Here is a 22,338-nt window from a genome sequence, read left to right as displayed (position 1 = left end):
GACACACTAAGCATAATTAGACTATTTACAAATGTACAAAGTATGATTCAAGCTGCCAATTACGATGTTGTGGTCACTCAGACCCCAAAATTTGGCCAGTACCTCAAACTAGTGCCTAAAATCTCGAGAAATAGTGCAATCAACTCCTTTTTCGAGCCTGAGTCTGACCCTGGGGTCAAAAATGAGGAATGTTTATAGTTTGGTCCCCAAAAAAATTAATAAAGTTGCACTACTCACCCATCCGAGTCTGCTCATGGCACACTCAAAAAGACCCAGGTGAAATACTCAGTTGTCGAACCAAGACAATTCTGAACATGAAGTTTGAGTCAATGCCTTGAAGCCCAGGTTCCGTGCACCAAGTCCTGAAGAATATGTTGATGAAGAGCCCCCTCTGCACTTATTCTTTGATAGTTTGAAAACAGCTTTTGCTGAGCTTGACACATCAGACTCGGAGATGGTATCAGATGTGGATGACCAGGATGAGTGGGAAGAACTCAATGATGAATGGTTGTTGGCTGTAATGTCAGAGATGGACAACAAGCTCCGAGACCCAGACTGGCTCCCAGAACGTCTCCAAAAGAAGGCAGAAATTCGTGCAAAATCAAAAATGCTGAGTGAGTTAATTGGTTACAATTCAAAGAAAGTCTTGCTTACCTTTCCAGCAGCGAGACCCAGGACTTATGCCAATTCCTTTACAAGTCAATCAGAGAGAACTGTTTGAAGGCACAAGAAGAACTTGCAAAACCAACCTCAACTAACAAGGTTTTTCAACAAGTCAACCCTGGCACCTGACCGAGCTGCAATGGCAGGACCAGCAAACATAGCCAGACATGTATTGCCCATGACGGCTGTGCCAGTACGCCAAACAACATTATCCATGCTGCAACCAGAATGGCAGCAGTATCCAAGTTCATCAACGATCCCACGTGCTCGCTCAGCATCTGTTCTATCAGATCAGGCATCATCAAATGATGAACTGGAGCCCACAGAGATCATGGATTTGGATGAGTCAACCGAAGAGGCAGAAGATGTTGATGATGAGACTTGGGAGGATGAGCTGATGCTTTCAGCAGGAGGGGACATAATGAGATTTCATGATTGGAGCGAGATGCACAAGAACATCAAATCAGACCTAAAGAAGAACAGCAAGAGCTTCTCACTGGCGCACATCAATAAACTCACCATACTCTCAAATTTTGAAACCCTATGCATCAAGGGATGCTCACAGATACAGGCTAGCATTGAGATTGCTCGGCAATGGCACAAAGGCGAAGGAATTCACTTTGCACGGAAGATGCAAGCACTTGTTCGGCATTACCAAATATTTGCACAGCTGCCTGTGGAGAAGCAAGGTGGCAAGGCTAATGCCCACTCTTGGCTTCATGATGAAGCTGTACAGGCATGCACCCGATCTTGGCTGACTGCACAGAAGGTTGGCAGTGTCACTCTGAAGAAATTGCAGCATGCCCTCACTTCAGCTATTTTTCTGGATCTCGGCATTCACCCAAAGCAGCCGCTTAGTGTGCGCACAGCTCAACACTGGCTTCTCAAGCTTGGATGGAGGCACACGATGGTCCAAAAAGGGGTGTACATGGATGGTCATGAGAGGGACAATGTAGTGAAGTACCGCAGAGAGGTCTTCTTACCTCTCATGGCACAGTATGAGGCCCGGATGGTTCAGTATGAAGGGCCCGAGTTGAAAAAGGTTGAACTACATCTAAAGCCTGGAGAAAAAAGGATTATTGCACAGTTTCATTAGGCTCAGGACCAGCCTGGCTTATATAACCACGGACAAGTCGAGTGGCGTGGCCAGGCTGGTTGATCTCAGAGAGATTTGGCAGGCGAAGCACAGAGTTTTAATTTAGCAGGTGCCAGTCGTGCCGGTCGAAGTAATAGTGCTACATAGTTACTGTCGACTATCAATCACCCAGAAACTTTTGTTCATGCACTGCATAGAGTGCCGCATCTATCTCGCATTTGCAGTGCATCACTAAAATTGAAATAGGATACTTTAAAAGCTACCATTTTCTCCATATTATACTCCCCCACTGCAGTATGCCCTACCGCCTGAATCTTTAGCTTGGACAGTGGACCCTCGCAGCCTCAGCAAGGAAAAGATTACCTCCTTGCTAGAAAATATTCCATAGCCAGCGAGGAGAACAACAGGTCCATGCTATTTTGTGACAATGTGCTATTGTGCTAGTTACTGATGAGGTTAGCACCAAGATGGAGAACATCTGTACAGTATGACGACACCCGGCACAACCGGCACCTGCTAAAATTCGAACTCCGTGCTTCACCTGCCAAATCTCTCCGAGATCGACCAGTCTGACTACATCGAAAACTCCCCACTCTCATGTGACGTACATCAGACTGGTCACGAGTCTACAGTTTCATGATGAATGTTGTTTTCATACCAATGATCAATCCAATACTTCATGGTAATGTACACCCCATCAGCTCGAATACTCATATTAACTTATAATGTTGAATCAAAGGTTGCGGTCTGGTGAACAGCCCCTTTGCAAGAAAGGTTGAGGACGACTAATCCATGTTTCTGATTTTATCAATGAAGAAGATGGCTGACTTATTCTACAAGGTCAAGATGGTGAATTGCTTCGAGATGCACACAAAATTATCTATCCAGGGTCAAATGGTGATCCTTGGTGTTAAGACCATGCACAAAGGGTAGGACTGATTCTGAGGGGCTTGGCTTCAGCTCGTGCGCTGCGCCCCTTACCCGAGTATGTGCCCTTAATTTCAGATTGGTGTCCAAAGAAAGTCTGAAGATGTCCAAAGGCGCGGGAAACTTCAGAAGGACTTTCCGGACGGGTACAAGTAACTTCCGGATGAGTGCAGGAAAGTTCTGGAGGAACTTCCAGAAATTACAATGAGGTTTCGTCCTAATACAGATACGTGTAATGGCTACTCAGGACTTGTCCTGAGTAGAAGCAAACAGAGGAAAGGCTGCAAGGACAAAGTCCGAAGCAGAATAGGTCCGGAGGACCGTGGGAAAGTTCCGGATGAACTTCCGGAACTTCAGATGAGTGGAGGAGCGGAGGAGCGGAGCTCTGGCCTAGGGAGAAACTCCCTAGGCCTGAGATGGATATCAACTAAGTTGGAAGACTAGAACTGATATGAGGACTTAGAGTGAAGACTAGTGCGAGGACTAATATGATATTCAGACTGAGGTACTACAAGACATATACACGAGTTTATATACTAAGAGAAATAATGGAAGGATCAATAAGCAGAGTCTGAGGCTATGTATGAAGCATATGCAAAGGTTAACAAATGCGAGTCATAAATGAACATAGGTTAATGGATCAGTAAGCATACCGGTAATAGATATAACCGAAACAGCAGAATAGAGGAAATACCGAATAGGCTGTGTATAACATTATAAGAACAGGAAATGAATTAGGAAGCTTATCTATATTGGATCGGAAGTGGATCTATACATCAGATTGGACCGGATCAGATATGGTCCGGATGAGATGCGTGGATATATAGGATGTGGCATTAGGGCGATGGGACAAGGATGAATGATGCAGGCTAGCTGTGAAGGATAAGGGATCTGGACGTGGACATGCGGATGTGGATGTGCAGAGGTGCAGGGATCCGGATGGGTACTGGAGACATGGATAGCACATCTGAAGGTCCGGATGAGGCGTGGGAATATTATCGGATGTAGATCCGAAATACGGGATATGACACTTGGTGGGATAGTGCCCAGTTCCTCGAGCAGGTTAAAAATGCAATTGACATATTCATGCTCGCACACCCAGACTGTCAAGCACTTTTCGTATTTGATCAGTCATCAGCTCATGCCTCGCTCCCTCCTGATTCATTGAAAGCATTTGAAATGAACAAATCAGATAAAGGCAAACAACGAAAACAGCACAACACAGTGATACCAATGAACAACCCCAATATTTCTGTCCATGGCAAAGTACAGAAAATGACAAATGAAGATGGCACCCCCAAAGGTCTCCACTGTCCTTACCGAGCAAGGATTTGATGTCAGACGGTTGAAAGCTAAATGTTCACCTGTCTGTCCTTTTGAGAGCAAGGGTTGTTGCATGGCTCATCTTCTTTCACAGCAAGACGACTTTGCAAACCAGGAGTCAATGCTCGAGACCATGATCAAGAAGACGGGCCACCTATGTATCTTTTTACCAAAGTTCCATTGCAAGTTGAATCCCATTGAAATGGTGAGTGGCCTGTCAAAGGTAGATTCAGATGCTGAGTTTGTTGGTAGTACTGGGGCTGGTGCAAGTTCCGATACCGAGAGACACCAAAAATCAGTTTTTGTGAAGCCAAGAAAGCAGCCGAGCATTTTCTCAATGCTTGCCCGTTAGAGGTCTTTCATCATTTCATCAATCGCTCGTGGTGTTTTATGAGTGCCTACTGAAAGGGTTTGACTGGGGAAGCTGCAGCTTGGGCAGTGCGAAAGCAGAAAAAACACCACTCCATGTCTCAAACTGCCATGGATTCAATTGTGGCTGTTCTTAACTAAGATACATACCATTATTTTTGCACTCCTAGTGTCTATCAAATAACAATTTAGCCCAAAAATTTGGCCGTACCCAAAAAACACATGGGAAAATTTAGTTCAAGGCATTTTTGAATGTCTTTCGACCTGTAGAATCGATATCTGAAGGCCATTTTGTGCCAAAAAAATCCTTTCATCTGCTATGAAAGTTGTCGACTTTGCCTGTCCGCAACTGTAGTACCGTGTGCTACTACTAATAAAATGAATATGTATCTAAGTTGCATGGTCATCTAATGATATTTGTTTTGTGGTCAGCTACTAGCAGTTGTAATGTATGGAAGGTTCAATTGCCATGCTGTTGTCCCATCTAAAATACATGTCAATATTATATCTCCTTCACATAGTCATATCTTCTTTCATATCTATGTGACAGCATGATAATATCAAAGCTGAACATATAATAATGAGTTTTCAGGCCAGCCAATTATAAGGGTTGGAAGGTTCTGTTGTCACACTGTTGTCGGCCTATAATACATAAATCAAAATGATGTCTCCCTTGTGAAATTATATCTTCTGTCGGACATGTGATAATATCATATATTTCTAAAGCTTAAGATATCATGGTTTGTTTTGAGGCTAGCCAATTATAATGGTTGGAAGGTTCAGTTGACACACTGCTGTCAGCCTATAATACACATATCAAAATTATATCTCCCTTGCAAAATCATATCTTCTGTTGGATATGTGATAATTCTAAAGCTTAAGATATAATGATGTGTTTGGAGGTCAGCCAATTATAATGGTTGGAAGGTTCTGTTGTAACACAGCTGTCAATCTATAATATACACATCAAAATTATATTTCCCTTGCAAAATCATATCTTCTGTTGGACATATGATAATATCATATATTTCTAAAGCTTAAGATATCATGATTTGTTTTGAGGCTAGCCAATTATAATGGTTGGAAGGCTCTATTGTCACACTGCTGTTGGCCTATAATACACATATCAAAATTATATCCCCCTTGTAAAATCATATCTTATGTTGTATATATGTGATACCACGAGAAAGATATATAAATCCAAAACTAGATGTATAATAATGTTTTTTGTCGGTTACATGCATCTAGTCATAACAGATTCAGGTTGATTTCCTGATGTGACTGTTCCATCCTTTGCTTCACATTCACTAGTGTTTTTTGATCTGTTGATGTTTGCTCTGATTTGCCCATTTGCCGTATGCACACTTGCTTTCATTACATGTCATTGTGTTCGATGCTATCGCCTCTGCTATTGCTTTGTATTCACATAGATTCTTGCTGTTTTACTCTACAAGAAGTGATCGAAATGGCTACCATATTTGGTCTGATTAATGTTACGGCCACACTGTCACAGTAGTAGGTACTCCCCGATCATCGCACAGATAAATGCTCGAGTTTTAGTTTTCAACACCTTGACGATGACCAACAATGGATCGGACTGTACCATAGCATCTGTCCAATGCATTGGTAACCACTTCCTCAGTATCACAGATGCGGCAAGTTGATGGGCTTTGCAATGCTGCTGAGTGTCGACTAGTGCTGCCATGGTTCAGTCCAGAACCATGGTCCAAACCTGACCAATGGTCAGGTTCTTCCTTGGTTCGGTCCATGGTCCAGGAATTGGGGTGGACCGGACCTGAGTGAGGTTTGCAGTCCACCATTGCCTGAACAGTTCTATGTTGGTTCGAACCTTCCCCAAACTGGTCCAAACCCTGAACTGCTGTAGAGACTCATGCCTCTCATGGCATGATATGGCAGTTTCCACTAAGGGAGTATACAGCACCAACTCACAGCACCACTCTGTGTACTGTCCACAGCAATTCCTATATGAGGCGCAGCTTTCCTGTGCAACGCGCACCATTCCCGCGCTTCACGATGTATATGCGCGTGCGCGTTCCCGCGCTTGAGCGCCCTATAGCACCAGCCATCCAGAATCCATCCACTGTCCACCAAGCCCTCTAGTGCGTATATTTCTATTTCTCTCATCTGCATATTGTTCCATCTTTATTTTTATCATGGACTCTCACCCATATATATCTTACATACATACTCGGTAGCGCTTCGGCTCCACATGACCGCGCTTAGGCGCGCTATATAAGCGCCAGCAGTACATAGTACTTGAGACTTTGGAACCTACTTTTTAACTTACTTTTCCTACCTTTCACTTTACTATACTTTCCACCCACTATCTACCTAGAAGAACATAGTAGAAATCTATTTGTCTGCACTTTGCACCTCTCTTCACTTATCTTGTATTATATTATCACTTAAGCTTAGTCTCTCTATCATTTCCACATGTGCGCGCGCGCTTTCCCACGCTTCGCGCTAATACACACGCGCGTTCCCGCGCCTTGCGTACATCTACGCTTTCTCGTGCTTCGCTTTGGCGCACACTTCTAGATCCTTGCTGCACTTGCTTCCCCTAGGGTCGAACGCGCTTGTCTCCTCAAGTAACGCAGACTAGGCAACGCACGACCTACAACATTTTTAGATACAGTTTGGAGCATCATTGTTCCTCTCTGTATTGTTGTTTCTACACCGCAAGAAGTTCTGTCACATTGTCGAAGCATGTTTTGACACTCCCTTCAATGATCCACCTCGGCCTCACAGAGCCCTGTTCTCACTATGAGCATTAGTCTCTCTCTTCCCTATTCTGTTTCACGCCATGGCTTCATTCTATTCTACTCAGGTACAATTTCAAAACTTAGGAATCCTTGCTGTATGACTCAATTTATAAGCGGTGTTTTCATCAGCATGGGTCTCCTGTGTCTTACTTCAACTACATGTCATCTGTTCCCTATTGTCTACTCTTTATATTGCTCATGTTCTTTATGATCGCAATGTTGATGTCTGGCTCGAGCATGATACGTTGGCTGCACGCCAATTGGCACTGGACTCAAGAAGTGAGTTTTATTCTCATCATGCTGATTCAGACACCGGCTGACCTAAATATAATCAGCAACTCGAGCAAGGCAACTACTTCATCTTGTCCTACCTGTTGTCGATAGTCCGTGCACATCTATGCTTATCTCGATTTCAACCTCAACTTGTTTTCTGGAGGATATTCCACACGCAATGTCAATGTACCTCTTGCTCAAGATGAAAATGTGAGTCACTTGTCATCCCTCTAATTTCATTCTATTAAAATACACTGCAGAGATATGGTATTGTTCCTGAAACTGATGCAGAAGCAGAAGTGGCTGCAGCTATGCAATGTATGAACAGCAACCAGGCCAACAGTGCAATGACAGCGGTACTCCATCCTCATCAGCAGTGTCCTAGATACCATGGTACATTGCACATGTAGACTCAACTCTGGATGGGGGACTGATATAGTCAATCATTTTCAGATAAATTCAAACATTCAAATTACTCAATGTCTCCCTTCCATCTTCATCGATCCCTCATGAAATTGATCTCAGTACGACTCTGTCTAACCCAACAAGCCTGCACATTACTAATCTGCTTCATCACATCACCTATCTTCAAGTCCCACATATGAAGTGTCTTGTCATACGAGCTAGCATGGTACTTATCTCATATACTGCCAATCTCATGCAGAATCGAACCACTCGACTGCTACCAATCGTCCATCTCCTCTCTCTCTCATTCTCCTCCTTGTCTTCTTCCCTTCTCCTGCTCTCATCCATCATCCGTATTTGTCTGAGCCACATCAGCAGTTGCTGACGTGTGCTGGGCATTTGCGCATGGTGTTTGTGGTGTTCGGAATGGCATGGTGGAGCTCGGACAACTTCTACTATGTTTTTTTTTGCTGGCTATAAAAAATTGGGTCTGGTTCGCGTTCAAACCGAAAAAAACTGAACCTGACCACTGCAAACCGTCCACACAGGTTCGGTCCAAGGTTCGTCAAGAAAGGTAGAACTGGACCAAGGTCCAGTTCTCGGTTCTCGTCAAACTGCCTCTGAACCAGACCGAACTGGACTACAACAGCACTAGTGTCGACGTATCCAAGCCCTGAAATTTTGAAGGTACTGTATCATTTCGACCTTAGGTTCGTCACACCATCGCAAGCCCAACAAACTGAACCTATTTTTTGTGACAGTCACAGCTGTTTTGGGTCAACGAATCTAATTTTGTGACATAACATATGATATGTTTTTTTATGAAAACATTTGTCTAACCACTTTTTTTTCCCTCCTAATTGTCATTTTTGAGCTATACTTTGTGTAGAAAGTACATATATTATCCTACTGAATATGAACCTTATGAACCTATGAATCTATTGTAAGAGCTAGTTCGGAAACTCATGTGAAGTCAGGTTGAATCAATTTGCAGTCAGCAAGCATGGTCGGCACGCCACCCCGAACGGCTGACTTTCAACCTTGCTTGCATCGTACTACTACTGTTATCGCATCGATAATCTTAAGGATCTTGACAAGTGTTGTATCTCTACCAGCTCTTGCTGCACATTACTGTAACTACTGTTCTCACTACAATGACACGTCCAGAGATCCAACAACGCCTCCTTCACTATGCTAAAATCCTCATCAGCATCCTGATATGTGCTACAGGATCCCTACTACAATCTACCTACTCCAAAGACCTGGAACCGTACCACACATCCATTCTCTCTGGTGAAGGCTGGCTTATGGAGCTTCTTACTGGACATCCGGAACACATTCGATGCGAACTGGGTATGCATGCACATGCTTTTGAAGTGCTCATCTCTGAGCTCCGTAACTTTGGTTATGTTGACTCCAAGTTCGTCTCGTTGGAAGAACAAGTCGCTATATTCCTGTATACTAGCATCACGGGTCTGACTACCCGGCATGTTGGAGAGTGGTTTCAGAGATCAAACAATATGATTTCACGGTGAGCGCTATTATTTTTTGATCTATACAATACATCTAATATTTCCTAGTTATTTTAAAAGGATTCTACACATATTCTCGTCCCCCCCGTTCTACACTACCTACGTCCACTTACCAGATGGCACTTTGGTCTCAAAAAAAATAAAAAAACAACCCCAAATTTTGGCCGTTTTTCTGTGATGCTGTTGGCGCACTCGACAGAAGTCATATTCATGTGTTGCCCCCTGCCTTCAAACGCACTGTATACCGTAATCGCAAAGGTTTCGTTTCGCAGAACTGTTTATTTGCTTGCGACTTTGACCTCAATTTTGTCTACTCTTTGACCGGGTGGGAGGGTTCAGCTAACAATTCTTGGATTTATGAGGATGCGCATGCACATGACTTCCACATTCCACGACAGAAGTACTACCTAGCGGATGCAGGATTCCCGCTTTGCCCTGAACTTCTTGTGCCATACCGTGGTGTCCGTTACCACCTCGCGGAGTGGGGCCGTGCAAATATCAGGTATGTTTTTCTAACTTATATTTTGATGGCAGGCCCGTCAATAAAGAGGAGCTCTTCAACCTACGCCACACATCTGCACGAAATGTGATAGAGCGCATCTTTGGTGTCCTAAAACGCCGCTTTTGCATTCTCCTTTTGGCACCAGAGTACCCCCTCGACACTCAAGCACAAATTCCTGCTGCATTGTGCGCAATCCACAACTTCCTACACCTACATGATCCCAATGAGGATGAAGAGTCGCGCGGCGAATCATACGCATCTGAGAACCCTGATTTTCAGGGACAAGCTGACGACGACGACGACGATGATGAAGAAATGAACGACGATAGTGGTCATGCGGTGAGTGGTCGCGCAATGCGTGAATGCATTGCGCAAGCAATGTGGGATCAGTATCAGGATGTCATACATGAGAGGGCTTTGTTGGACTCAGGTTCAGACTCGGAGGTATCAGATGCGTTGGACGAGAGTGAATTGGAAAGCGTAGCATAGAAACACATGTAATTCAGTATGGAAACAACAAGTACTTGGTATGGAAACAGCTAGTGCAGCTAGTGATTGAGTATGAAAAAAACAAATGAGTGCATGCGAGATTGAACAAATGGCAGGTAAACTACATGGCACTGGCAGCACAGTTACAACTGCGGATGGACGTATGGCACTTGTGGTGCTTGCGGGACCTTCTGAAATCTATACTGGATCATGTGCTGGATGAATGCGTACCGCGTGTCTTTGTTATCGTTTTGAAGGTATACGTCGGTGACAGCAGGGTCATCTGCAAACATGTGCATGACAATGACCCTCTCCTGCAACGGATAGTAGTCTGCATCTTCCCCGTTCAAGATATGCAAGGCAGCGTGTCTCTGCTTCTCCAGCCTTTCCACATCAGTAACCATACCCTTCTCGATCACATCGGTGAGACGATTGATGGACCCTTGCATGCCCACAACAGCTGCAGCTGGCATGATCTTGGCTGCTCTTGCAGCGCTGGTCATCATTGCAGATTGGCCACTGTCAGCACGTGACTGGGTTGCACGCGACTTCTGTTTCTTTGACGCTCAAGCCTCAGATTGTTGTGGCAGTTCAGATGTCGATGAAGGTACTGTGGATGCGAATGTGGCTGCATCATCATGGAACATGGATGTGGCATTGTGTGAGCGCTTTCTGGTACTGGAGGTTGTAGAGATAGTTGGTCGAGTGGCAGCACTAGACGGGGGAGGAGGAGAAGCGATGGTATTGGTCCCGGACATAATGATGTCACCACTTGTGCCGGCAGCAGCACTCGTGGAGCTAGTAGATCCGCCACTCATGCCAGTGATGGCACTCATGGAGCTAGCAGATCCAGGAGCCTGAGCTCCTGGGGCATCCACCCCAGGCTCATCGTCAATGGAGGGCGCGGGAACATCGGTGGCTTGGAAAGCCGCTGCCCCTCATGCGCCACCCACAGGTAAAATCTCCTGCATCCGCTCAAGATAGACCCATCTGGAGTTTCGGAAAGGGCACATCGCAGAATTGGACTGAAAGAAATGTAGTATTAGTAAAACAACATGACATGAGAGTATAATGACATACCTTTTGCTGGACATATGCATCAAACACTGCCGCTGCTGCTTCCCCCTGGATGTTCGCACCATACTCAGGGTGCCACTGATTGATTCCAGACTGCTTGCAATACTTATCGATAGCGTTGTAAATCTGTTTCAACTAAACACATGTTAGCTGAGATCGATAAACTGATAACGTAGATTGAAATCAGCAACTCACTGATGTCCACTTTGTCTGGCACATTTTGCCAGTCTTTTGTGGGCCCTGTGTCTTCTTGGGTGCGATATCCCTCGCTGCTCCATTGAATGTTACCATCTTGAAGTTGCCTCCTTCGGCATGCTCTGACCGATGTTCATGAAGGTAGTCAACCAGCGCAGTTACTTCTGATTCAGTCCAAAATGCCTTCTCTTTCTCTTGAGCCATGAGAACAGTAGTGTAATGTGCAGCAAGAGCTGTTAGAGATACAACACTTGTCAAGATATGTTTATGACGGGTGAGATGGACACCCTTGAGATTATCAATGCGATAACAAGATTCCATGGTGGTACACTGGTAGTAGTAGGATGCAAGCAAGGTTGAAAGTCAGCCGTTCGGGGTGTGCCGTGCTGACCATGCTTGCCGAATGCAAATTGATTCAACCTGACTTCACATGGATTTCCGAACTAGCTCTAAGTTTGTCACAGCTGTCCTTGTGAGACGAACCTGTCACAAAACCATTAGGTAATGCAGTGCCGAAATTCCCACGAACCTAAGGTCGAAATGATACAGTAATTAGAATTGCTATTCTCCGGATCATGAGTCACGGACATATCGATTTATTTGACCTACAGGAGCCTACAGGTGGGAAGCTGCAGGGTCCATTTGTAACCAATTTGTGTATCCGCAAGACAAATAGATATGCCAGCAAGACCACAGGAAATCATGTTGTCCTAGGCATCTCAAAAGTGCTGCTCCCACGACCTAACTACGAAAGTTTCAAGGCTGGGGTAGTCTGAAGCGCAATAAGAGGAAAGGGGATAACGAGTCGCCATGTCATGAAACGTGGCTTCGAGACCTGAGAAAGGGTCTGGGAGATTAGATAACGTACTCCATTTGCTCTCTTAGTCCAATGATCCAGAAAGATTGTACCAGATCCTCGGCGCCGCCCACTCAAGCCTCACGAGATTCGCCGAGCACTGTCACAACTTCTGGGATAAATAGAAGTAAGCATTTCTTCACAGGCACTTAATCGTCCAAGCTGTCTGGTTCACACTTGACCCATCCACTCCGGATCCTGATTTTATTTCGCGACTCATGAATGAGGAATACTACTCTCAATACTCTCATTTAGATGGGATCGAGGATGACAATACCAAGCTCCTTGGTAGTGGTATAACAATCAGTCTTCCACCGAAATCACGCTTCCTTCACCTGTGGCCTTGGCTAAGCCATGGTGTACTGATGTCCATAACTCTGTGGTTCTTCATACAATGGGCACGGTCACCTTCGATGGATGACGTAGTTATATATTGTACGTGGATGACTAGAGTCGGCGCACAAGACCTTACTTACCCATCACAGCTCCAGCAAACGAGGCAATTGAATCCATCGGCATCATAAAATTCAACGGATCTTTCAACTTTCCTTCCATATATAGTGGCCCTCCATCCCCAGAGCTCGACGCCATTTGGGATAGGGTATCTCTTGATGGTTGTGCCCTATGCTTCACTTACATCATAGACATCTACTGAATATGATATTTCCCAGTGCGCCCACTCCGTATGACACATGAGCAACTGCTCAGAACGGGGGAGAAACCTTCTCCTGCCATGGCTAGGTATCCGGACGAATACGGTGGAGGTTACGTAGCAACTGTAGAAGTCATTCACCAGCTCCATTGCCTAGTCAGTTGTAAAACACAGAGGCTGGTCGATCTTTGCTTAAATTCCTGTAGGACATACTTCGCAAAGTCAGCTGGGGTAACGAGTACCATGAGAATGGGGGCATGCATAAATCCCACGAACTCTCTCGTCGCCATGTCGGTGAGTATATTGTTTCTTGCTCTGCCCACAACCTGCTCATGTCGCACCTTAGACCACTGCATTGAGATACTCAGGCAGTTCACTATGTGTAGTGGTGATGTTACCATGATAACTCATGATTGGATCGAGGGAAGGACAACTCCGTTCGGTGATTTCAATGTTCCTCACAAATGTAGAAACTTTGAGAAGATCTTAGATTGGATCGACGAGCATCGTGTTTTTATCCCTCCATCCAGTTGGGTCCGCTTGGAGGATAACGTGGACCTGCCCTATCCCCCTTGATCGCATTCTTGTTGTATCCTCTCCATATGATGGTGGATGTAGTCACAGAAGTGTTTGATATTCAATTTGATTTCTATCCCAGGGTACCTATGTTCATGGCGGGCCGCAGTGTAGGCACTGTCAAGCAATTTGCAATCCATTTTACATGCAACTGACTGCTCATCTTGCCACTGTTTTTTTTCCACAAGCTGTCCACCCCTCGTTTGGGCACCGGGCACACTTCTCGTAGTAAGATAGCGCCCACGGAGATAAGCGTCAAACTCTGCGTGAAAATTATTCCATACTGAATGATGTCAACCGGAAATAGTGACCACGTATCAACGGAGATACGGCTAAAAAATGCATAGTTGTGCGGTCATCAATCAACGGTGAATGGTATGAACCTCATTGCTTTGGGACATCGATTTTCGACTTTAGCTTGAAGTGCCGAATCTAGATTACTAACGCACCAACGACATGACAATTCTAACAAACTCCCAAATTTTGCAAAATATCTGGGAAGACATCCGTAGACAATAGTTTTAAGCGAGTAGCCTCTGATTTGTTTAATAGAACAACGTGCTTGTTAGCACAATGCAAAATTGTCTCATACTCCATTGTACCCAGTCCCATGTTATCATCGTCACGTCAGCATTACGCATGTTGTCAGCCTGATCATTCCGATGCAGTGATATGAAGCGTAACAGTAGCATATCACGAGTACAAGTTACCACCTGGTCCTCAAGTCAGAAAGACTATTTACTAAGATGCATACGGACTACTTCGAGGTGCCCTGGAATGAAAAATCTGTGGGCTTACAATACTCCAACAACCAAAAGGTTTTGCGAAGCAAGTTCTACACATGTGTGAGCCAAGAACGAACGCAGTGTATGACTTGCCAGATAATGTATTTGGTAAGCGGATCCCAAAGAGACCACGAAACCTCCACCAATTTCCACCAATTTCCGGATACCTGACTTTCGAACGCAAATCTGTTATGCAGGTTTTGAGCATCCACTCACGGTCATCTGAGTTAGTCCTGTTAGTACAGGGTTTCAAAGAATGACTGAGTAGTGCGTGATGGGACAAAACGGAACGACGCACTATTATGGGCCGTTTTGGTTCAAGCGGCATCAATTCTGAATTTCCGGGAAAGGAGGGCCAGACGCGGCGGTAGATAGAACAGAAGTGGAACGCGTCATTGAACCCCACGACCATGTAATTCATAACACCACTTACTGGAGTTGTGATGAATCATTAAAACCATTCGTCGGCTGTTCAAATGAAGGTCTGTTCACCTGCAGTATAAACTGATACAGGAAAGTCGTCGCGCAAGGGAGCTGAACGCCATGGCATAGCATGGAAAAAACCATCGATGTGCAAACAAATGCGCCATTGCTCAACTAATTCCATAACCAGGGGTCACACGACTTTGAACGAAATTGTCCAGCATCTGTACCGAACCTTTCTGGGTCACCAAATGGTTTCCCATCATCGCAAAAAATATTATGCCCAAGAGAGTACTGCGGGAAATCTTTGAGCATGACGCTTAGGGAAAGCAACTCCATTCAGGAACGCAATGGTCCGAGAATAGTACAAGCACTGGCGACTTCAACTGTAGGGCAATTTCTAAGACGCCACAGTGACAAAACAGAATATCGCCGCATCAGTATTAGCCTAACGGTGTCACACCTAGCAATCATGATCAGCTGAACCTCTTTCCACTGATTCTGAAAGACTTGGAGCTACTTACTAATTGTGAATTCAAATATTCAAGCCCACACGCATCGTGGCATGAACTGCCAGTCCAAGTCCAGGTCAGGAAAGCAGAAAGTTTCCTTTAGCAGACTTACCGGCATTTTCCGGACAACCATACTTTGACAGAGTCTGTGACTTGTTTGCATAGACCTCACGCAGACCGGCCGTACTTTCTGATCTAACCATGGTATGTACTTGAAGATGAGTATTCTATAGATTCTACTAATCGTCTTTTTTACAACTAGGCCCGCAATGAAGAGAAGGCGCAGTCAATGCTATACCGTTTCCGCGAGGCTCAAGCAGCTGAGCTTGGCCTCGGGACGCGTGCAGATCGTCGTCCGAAGATGGCCAGCGCCTGCAAGAGCCTAAGGGAGTGCGAGCGGTGGAGAGGTGAAATCTTAAGAGAGCTAAGCCGCAAAGTGTCCAAGATTCAGGATGGCGCGTCACCTCGCAGGAGACTTAAAATTCGGATGAGCTAACATGAATATCTGTTAACAGCTGGTTTGACCGACTATGAAGTTCGAGACGTGAATGACGAGATCAACAAATTGATGCGCGAGAAGCGCCATTGGGAAAACCAGATCATTGCGCTGGGAGGTGCCAACTATCGCCGTAATGTAGCCATGTTGGATGACGATGGGAAGGAAGTGCCTGGGACAAAAGGATACAAGTACGTCTTTTTGAGTTTTAGCTTGCCCTATGAAGTTGTCACTGATAAAATGATAGGTACTTTGGCCGCGCGAAAGATCTCCCAGGCGTGCGCGAACTCTTTCAGAGCAAGAAGAAAGAGGAAGAGGAGGAAAGTGAAGCGCTTTCATTTTACAAGAAGTTCACGAATCAAGGCCCCGCATACTTTGGAGACCTGGATGAAGCAGATGGAAAGTTATTGGGATATGAGCGTCAAGCAGAAGAAACAGGTACGTCATGTCCATGTGTGTAGACAGTTTTGTTTTCTTATGTGCATCAGAATGGAGAGACGAATATACGAACGTCCGGGAAATCCTCGACCTCCCTCTTGATGAACCAATACCTGAAATACCTCGTGGATCATTGGCAAGCTCATCACCACTCCCACTAAACGGGCTCTCTCCACCTCAACATCTATCAAATACTAAACGCAAAGCTCAGGAAGAAGATGTCGAGATGGACACGGCAAATTCGGAGGCAGAAAAACGGCTTCGTAAAGCCGAATCAGACAACACAACGAAGGCAGATGTCTCATCACATGGAGGCGCAGACTCAATACGCGCGCACGCGACTACAGCCGCTGCTTACCTGGGCTTTTTGTCGCCAGAAGACCTGATGCCACCGACACTTCCGACTAGAGAGGAAATGGAGGGCGTGCTATTAGCCCTCAGGAAACAAGCACTGGTGGAGGAATATTTTGGCGAGTAGTTATAGTGTCCTTGTACGAATTCTGTTGTATTGTGAGTGGTTCTACTCAGGTCACCGTTCTGGAGACTCTTCCTGCGTACATTATATGATGAGGCTGACACGATGAGATTTGGTGCGAAACCAAAGGCTTACGCGCACAACTGGCTCTGGGTAAGTGGCTGGTTCCTCATAATTGCCCTGCGCACATCATCAACCTGGTGAGATTTCATGCGCGAAACAGGGTTTACCACGGCATCGCCACGCTTGCAGATATTGTATGTCGATGTGATAAGGTTTGACGCGAAATGAAGCTTACCGGTACTAAGTGCCTCAGCTTTTACAGCTAGCCGTCAAATTGAGGAGAAGTCCTACGGGTCCAATATCAAGGACCTCTCAATTCGCTGATGTTGAGCCAGAAAAATCTGGAGGACAACGATGACGAAGCGAGTGGAGACTGCGCGCATAGTCACGATAGAGTTCAGATAAGTGATGCAGAACGAGTCTAAGTGCCTCCACAGCGTCAAGAGACCTTATTTTGGGACGTACATCGCCGCCATTGGAATTGATGTCTGTGAGCAGTGTACCACTTGCAACGAAGGTAAAGAGGTCTCGGCCGCCCACTTTCAACATAATCATGCTGCCTCACTATGTGCGCACTGACAACGACAGTTGATACGAGATTTGTAAGTCCTCTCTTCATGATCATTGGTCAGGACAAATTATAAAGTTTCATTTTTTTCAAACATGACGATATGAAATCTTGTCCAACTTGGTAGTCACTGGATCGTACCAAGTCGATACAAGCTTATCTATCAATAAGCTTCATTTCTTGCGGAGGGCGCGGAGCTACTGGATGCATGCCAGCGTATGAAGGAAGGGAATTTGAATATTGCGCGTATCGTGTAAGGTAACATATGATCGTGGTTGGAACTTGTTACGGACCTCAATTTTGTTTGCAAAGGCAACTAGTTATAACGGCGGTTGGGTTCGGGATCTAAATCATCAAGGAATCATAGCTAGATCATTGCCAGGATGTTCGTCGACAGCCGATTCCGTGAGTTTCCGTAGTTCTGACGCGCTTGCCGGACAGTAGAAAACGTGGAGTCGCATGGATTTAAACATGTCAAACCCGCAAGTGCTACTAAGTAGTACATCAGTGAACCGGCAAAGAAAGTAGAAGGCCATACATCACGATATATAGTACACAGTCACAATAATTAACATAATCGTGTTATCGAGGATCACATTATCATATTTGCCCTTGTACAGGAAAGAAGTTTGCTTGATTTCGCGATAAAACTTTAAGATCAGGAAACTGTCCCAACATCGCTCAAACTAAGAATTGAGGGGAAGGCGGAACAAGAGCTAATGGTTGACCTACATGAATCAAAACTGTCACATCACTGGTAAGGTTCGCAATATCCAAGCTAAGACTGAAGGCCCACATTTTTCAAGAGCACGAGGATGTGTTAACCTCAGCAGGGGACATGCATGTACGTCCGGAGTTAAAACTCGATATGTTTTGTTGACAAGCCGATTTCCCGTCACCTCCATGACAATTTTCCATGTAATCGAAAGCCCACATCTTCCTGACTACGAGGATATACTCACCCAAGCATGCGACACAAAATATTACATCGTACTGCGACTTTGAACACTATTTTTATATATATGTCTAATGTTTGTAATGCTATGCATCAATTTGGAATGCGTGTGAAAATGCTATACCTTTGCCCACTAGCCAGTTATGTTCAACAAGTGGGCGACAATCAATTTGTATCATGGCTCAAGTCGCAAGGCGACCTTCTTTGGATAGCTAATGGTTGGCAGTGGTATATCAGTTGCGAATCTGTGCGAATATGCTTCACCTTTGCATAGTAGCTGGGATTTGTTCATGAAGCAGGCGAGAATAAATTTGTGGCTGGCTTCGAATCCTCGCGCAACATTTTCCGAGTTTGTAACAACTGCCAGTTGTATTCACCCGCGACAATTCAATGAGCATCTCATCTATTACGCCATGTAGCAGTGTGATTTAACATAGTACATTAACTCGGAAATTGACAGAGGGGGATCATGGCTCCCATCGATACTCCACTTGCCATTCGACAAGACAAATTGTATGTTGTGCCATGCATTGATACTATTGTGCCCTGTGGGGGTATTGCGCACATGTGCATTTGAAACCTCGGTGATTCATCTTCTCGATCAAATGACAATGTTGATGCGGGATAACATCAGGTATTTACATTGACTTCTGGAAAGGAAAGAAAACACTATGAAGAGTTTGCAAATACACAGAATCAGCCGACTATCTAGAGTGTCTTCAGTGAGGTTTTAATTTAGATATGGTATTCAATTGGTTCTATCCTTGAAATCCATACTTCTGTCTAGCAATTGGCATGAAGACTAGAAAATACAGAGACCTCTGTGATCGCGCTATATTTTTTGGACTCAGCTTATTAAAACAAACCAGGCACATCCAGGAACTGTAGCTTGAATGATGATATCTGGAGTTCATTCTAATCATCGATGATGTTGGTAAGTCCTCCGAGTCATTTGCTGCCGTGTCATGGCGGTAGTGCGATACACAGCTTGTATTTCACACCACTGGGGAAGTATTATCAAGTCATGACATTGACAACAAATTACGATGGTAATAAAGCTACTACGATGGTAATAAAGCTACTAGGGGTTGAGATAATGTCGAATCTCTAGTCTGAGTCGAAGGCGGCATCATCAATCTGTGCCCTCTGCCTTGCTAGAGTGTTCACGGACATCTTGGCTCTCGCGTCGTCAGTAAGGTCTGCACGGCGACTCCTTCCGAAAACTTTCCTGGACAACAGAAATCAGTTGGGGCTTGTTGACGATGTATATACTCACCTGGTCCACCATTCGAGCAGTCTGGTGACCCTGCGCTGTGCGTCCCGACCAGGAGGCCTTTCGAAGAAGTCGACAATGGTCTGCCAAAATTGTACATAGTCAAAATCACCATCGACAGACCGCCACGAGGTAATAGATGAGAGTGCGAATCGTACCTGCAAATGCGATTGTCATTGATCAACGGTGTGGCGAGCAGACAAAGTTCTATCACTTACTTGACAGGCAATATATGCAATCGAGCGAGGACTGACTTTGTCCATCTTGATAATTTGCGCGACATGCTTCTTCACCTTGATTGTTGAGGTAGTCTTCTTAGCGCGTCTGTTATTTTCGATGACATCTGCACCATCACCGTCGCCTTCGACATCCTTTGCTGATGAGGGAGACGTGAAGACAGCTTTGTAGCTCTGAGAAATAGCAAAGATCATTGTCAGCTGTATTTACGAGTTCGCTTCGACAAACCTGAATCAGAATTTTCCCTTTGAAAAGTCCCTCCTCCAAATTGTCCGAATTGGCGGTGTACTTTTCATATAAGTAAGCTGGAAAAGAAAGATCTGTGACAATATATCCCTCTGCGCGATCTCGAATGCCTGCCCGTACACTGATAGATAGTTAATGGTGTTCGGAATCCTGAGCGCAATACTTACGCTGGGCTGTTCCAATCAAGCTCAGTCGGACACAGCAACTTGCCGCACGCATCGTTGATAAATCCGCGGGTATGTTTATCGTCCATGTCGACCGGGGGATTCGGTTTGAATTCGCGGTTGACCCATTCAGAAACGAGTGTCTTCAGCTTGGAGGTATCATTGCCTCAAGCACTGTCAGCCCCCTGCCTAAGCTAAACAAGGACTTAAGACGACAAAGCCCATCACTGAAACCGATAAAACATACCGATTTTAACATGCGTATATAGTCATCATAATCCATATCTGAACACTTCTTATAGAGCCACGGAAAGGTGTTCATTAGGGTGACGTACCCTACATGTAGTCGATCTTGACTGTGTAAACAAACCCATGAGTGTGCTTACCGTGGCATACCAAGGAAGGAAAAACTTACTCGACAGAGGTCTCCTCATCCTCAGCATCGTATCTCCTGTCGTTTTCGGCGACGAGATCCTCAATGTTGTCGAACAAAGCGACAACGCGCCTGAAGGCTCTTCCTTGAGACATATAGTAGTTCACTTGCCTGGTGGATAGTGAGTAAAGGCAGCTCAACGTGACGCATGGCGTCCATACCTATCTTTTACAGCACGCCCAGACTCGAGAGCCATCAACTTATCCTCCAGTTCGGCAATTCTGCGTCTTTGTCGAGCCTGCACGAATGTCTGGGATGATTCTGATGTAGTCTGAGATTGAGGAAGGCTGTCGTCATGTTGTCGGTTTTCAATACACGACGTGCTGCCCTCGGTGTGCGACATACAGGCAGACTAGAGAAGGGGAGAAGAGGACAAATGTGTTCCAACTGTAGAGGCAAGGAACAAGGGGAGGTGCAAGTCGGACGATTCAGAGGAGAAGGAACTAACACTTTTATATGCTGCTGGGCAGGTCCACTAGTCTAAGTTTGAGCATAGTCGGCAAAATACCGCTTAGAACTGCTGAGAACCGCTTAGACATTGACTAGCAGGCTTACGAATTCTCTAACGTCCTTTAAACTTCCCGAGTCGCCATGTGAATCATTGGTCAGTTTAAGTTTGAGGGAGATGAATTTGCTGACGGCGTACATCATAATGATAGCCGAAATGTCCGTCGGACTAGACGGTTCATTAAGAGAAGATCCGGAGAAATTTAATTTAACGATCGCTTCGTAGCAATCACAGCTAGAGACAGTATTTGATTTGCAGAAGAAGTGGAAAATAACGGTGTATGAGAACAACCCTCCTGATAGACCAGTATTGGAGCATCGGACGTCTACAACACTGCACAGTAGGGGATATGGAATGAGATGCTACACTAGAAGAGTACTAGGGGTGAGTTTATCTCAAACAGCGTTTTGAAATTAGAACATACTTGGGCATGGCTTGGATAGATGGTGAGTCGAGTGACAGCTGCATGGTGTTTGAAAAGCTTTGCAGCTTTCCCTTGCCGGGGTTGAGCACGGCACTGTGCCGATTGTTCCATCTCTGCAGTAGTGTGGCTGGAGACCAGTCACATTGCTGGGCCGTGTGCGCGAGTAAATTAATGGAAAGGGGGTGAAAATCCAATTCCCTGAGTAGGTTCTTTATTTCTTCCTCAGCATCGCTGCAACGGGCGCGAGGATAAGTTTGAAAAAACACCTTTTCTGCAGAAATCAAGTCCAATGGCGGAATATCCATCAGTCTCCATGACACACCTGTTGCATTCTTTCGACTGCGTGACGTGAGGATCAGGACGACACCACGGATGCTTGCAATCTTCGCGATTGCCGGTGGTATTTTTTCGAGCGCTGACAACTCACTGGCCTCTTCGAAGGTCTCAGCATTATCGAGGACGACAAGGACACTAGCGGAATGAAGAAAGGTAGATATTGGGCGCAAAGGATCAGCGCCAGTGATCTCTATGCCAAGGGCTCCCGCGAAATGAGTCATGAAAGTTTTGAATGTGATAGTCGAATGATCTAGATCATCGCAAGCCACAAAGAAACGCCGATC

The 22,338-nt window shown here is 45.2% G+C and overlaps 6 protein-coding genes across 6 annotated transcripts; 3 read left to right on the top strand and 3 right to left on the bottom strand.

The window, feature by feature from the left end:
• Positions 1 to 253: 253 nt before the first annotated feature.
• F5891DRAFT_1187343 (uncharacterized protein) lies at positions 254 to 1,759 on the top strand (the record flags this gene model as incomplete). The annotated part of the gene is made up of 4 exons (XM_041366827.1): positions 254 to 276; positions 346 to 614; positions 666 to 715; positions 776 to 1,759. 4 exons carry the CDS (start codon positions 254 to 256, stop codon positions 1,757 to 1,759), a joined length of 1,326 nt encoding a protein of 441 aa, XP_041227068.1.
• An 8,746-nt stretch (positions 1,760 to 10,505) lies between these two features.
• F5891DRAFT_1187341 (uncharacterized protein) lies at positions 10,506 to 11,198 on the bottom strand (the record flags this gene model as incomplete). The annotated part of the gene is made up of 2 exons (XM_041366826.1): positions 10,506 to 10,919; positions 10,974 to 11,198. The coding sequence occupies 2 exons, from the start codon at positions 11,196 to 11,198 to the stop codon at positions 10,506 to 10,508; spliced, it is 639 nt and encodes a 212-aa protein (XP_041227067.1).
• A 102-nt stretch (positions 11,199 to 11,300) lies between these two features.
• Positions 11,301 to 11,955, bottom strand: F5891DRAFT_1187340 (uncharacterized protein; the record flags this gene model as incomplete). Its single annotated transcript, XM_041366825.1, has 3 exons — positions 11,301 to 11,387; positions 11,443 to 11,574; positions 11,635 to 11,955. The coding sequence occupies 3 exons, from the start codon at positions 11,953 to 11,955 to the stop codon at positions 11,301 to 11,303; spliced, it is 540 nt and encodes a 179-aa protein (XP_041227066.1).
• A 604-nt stretch (positions 11,956 to 12,559) lies between these two features.
• On the top strand, positions 12,560 to 13,755 carry F5891DRAFT_243119 (uncharacterized protein). Its single transcript, XM_041371042.1, has 5 exons — positions 12,560 to 12,925; positions 12,976 to 13,104; positions 13,162 to 13,298; positions 13,349 to 13,436; positions 13,489 to 13,755. The coding sequence occupies exons 1-5, from the start codon at positions 12,709 to 12,711 to the stop codon at positions 13,716 to 13,718; spliced, it is 801 nt and encodes a 266-aa protein (XP_041227065.1). The 5' UTR covers positions 12,560 to 12,708; the 3' UTR covers positions 13,719 to 13,755.
• A 1,827-nt stretch (positions 13,756 to 15,582) lies between these two features.
• Positions 15,583 to 16,953, top strand: F5891DRAFT_1028315 (Isy1-like splicing factor). Its single transcript, XM_041361465.1, has 5 exons — positions 15,583 to 15,642; positions 15,701 to 15,893; positions 15,954 to 16,125; positions 16,182 to 16,372; positions 16,423 to 16,953. The coding sequence occupies exons 1-5, from the start codon at positions 15,640 to 15,642 to the stop codon at positions 16,848 to 16,850; spliced, it is 987 nt and encodes a 328-aa protein (XP_041227064.1). The 5' UTR covers positions 15,583 to 15,639; the 3' UTR covers positions 16,851 to 16,953.
• Positions 16,954 to 19,705: 2,752 nt separating this feature from the next.
• F5891DRAFT_950396 (uncharacterized protein) lies at positions 19,706 to 20,520 on the bottom strand (the record flags this gene model as incomplete). The annotated part of the gene is made up of 4 exons (XM_041374962.1): positions 19,706 to 19,864; positions 19,925 to 20,116; positions 20,172 to 20,310; positions 20,357 to 20,520. Coding segments are annotated over 4 exons (654 nt in total), but the record flags the coding sequence as incomplete, so codon positions are not given.
• Between the last annotated feature and the right edge of the window lie 1,818 nt (positions 20,521 to 22,338).

This window comes from Suillus fuscotomentosus (genome assembly GCF_016647785.1).
Source record: "Suillus fuscotomentosus strain FC203 chromosome Unknown F5891scaffold_21, whole genome shotgun sequence".
NCBI classification, from domain to species: Eukaryota; Fungi; Basidiomycota; class Agaricomycetes; order Boletales; family Suillaceae; genus Suillus; species Suillus fuscotomentosus.
The sequence above is the reverse complement of the archived record's forward strand: the minus strand, read 5'-3'. Positions and strand labels throughout refer to the sequence as shown.

Coding starts and splice junctions, on each gene's coding strand:
- F5891DRAFT_1028315 (XM_041361465.1), top strand. Junction 16,126..16,181: donor CCTGGGACAAAAGGATACAA/GTACGTCTTTTT, acceptor ATAAAATGATAG/GTACTTTGGCCGCGCGAAAG. Junction 16,373..16,422: donor GCGTCAAGCAGAAGAAACAG/GTACGTCATGTC, acceptor TATGTGCATCAG/AATGGAGAGACGAATATACG.
- F5891DRAFT_243119 (XM_041371042.1), top strand. CDS start 12,709: ATGAATGAGGAATACTACTCTCAATACTCTCATTTAGATGGGATCGAG. Junction 12,926..12,975: donor GGATGACGTAGTTATATATT/GTACGTGGATGA, acceptor TACCCATCACAG/CTCCAGCAAACGAGGCAATT. Junction 13,299..13,348: donor TTCACCAGCTCCATTGCCTA/GTCAGTTGTAAA, acceptor AAATTCCTGTAG/GACATACTTCGCAAAGTCAG.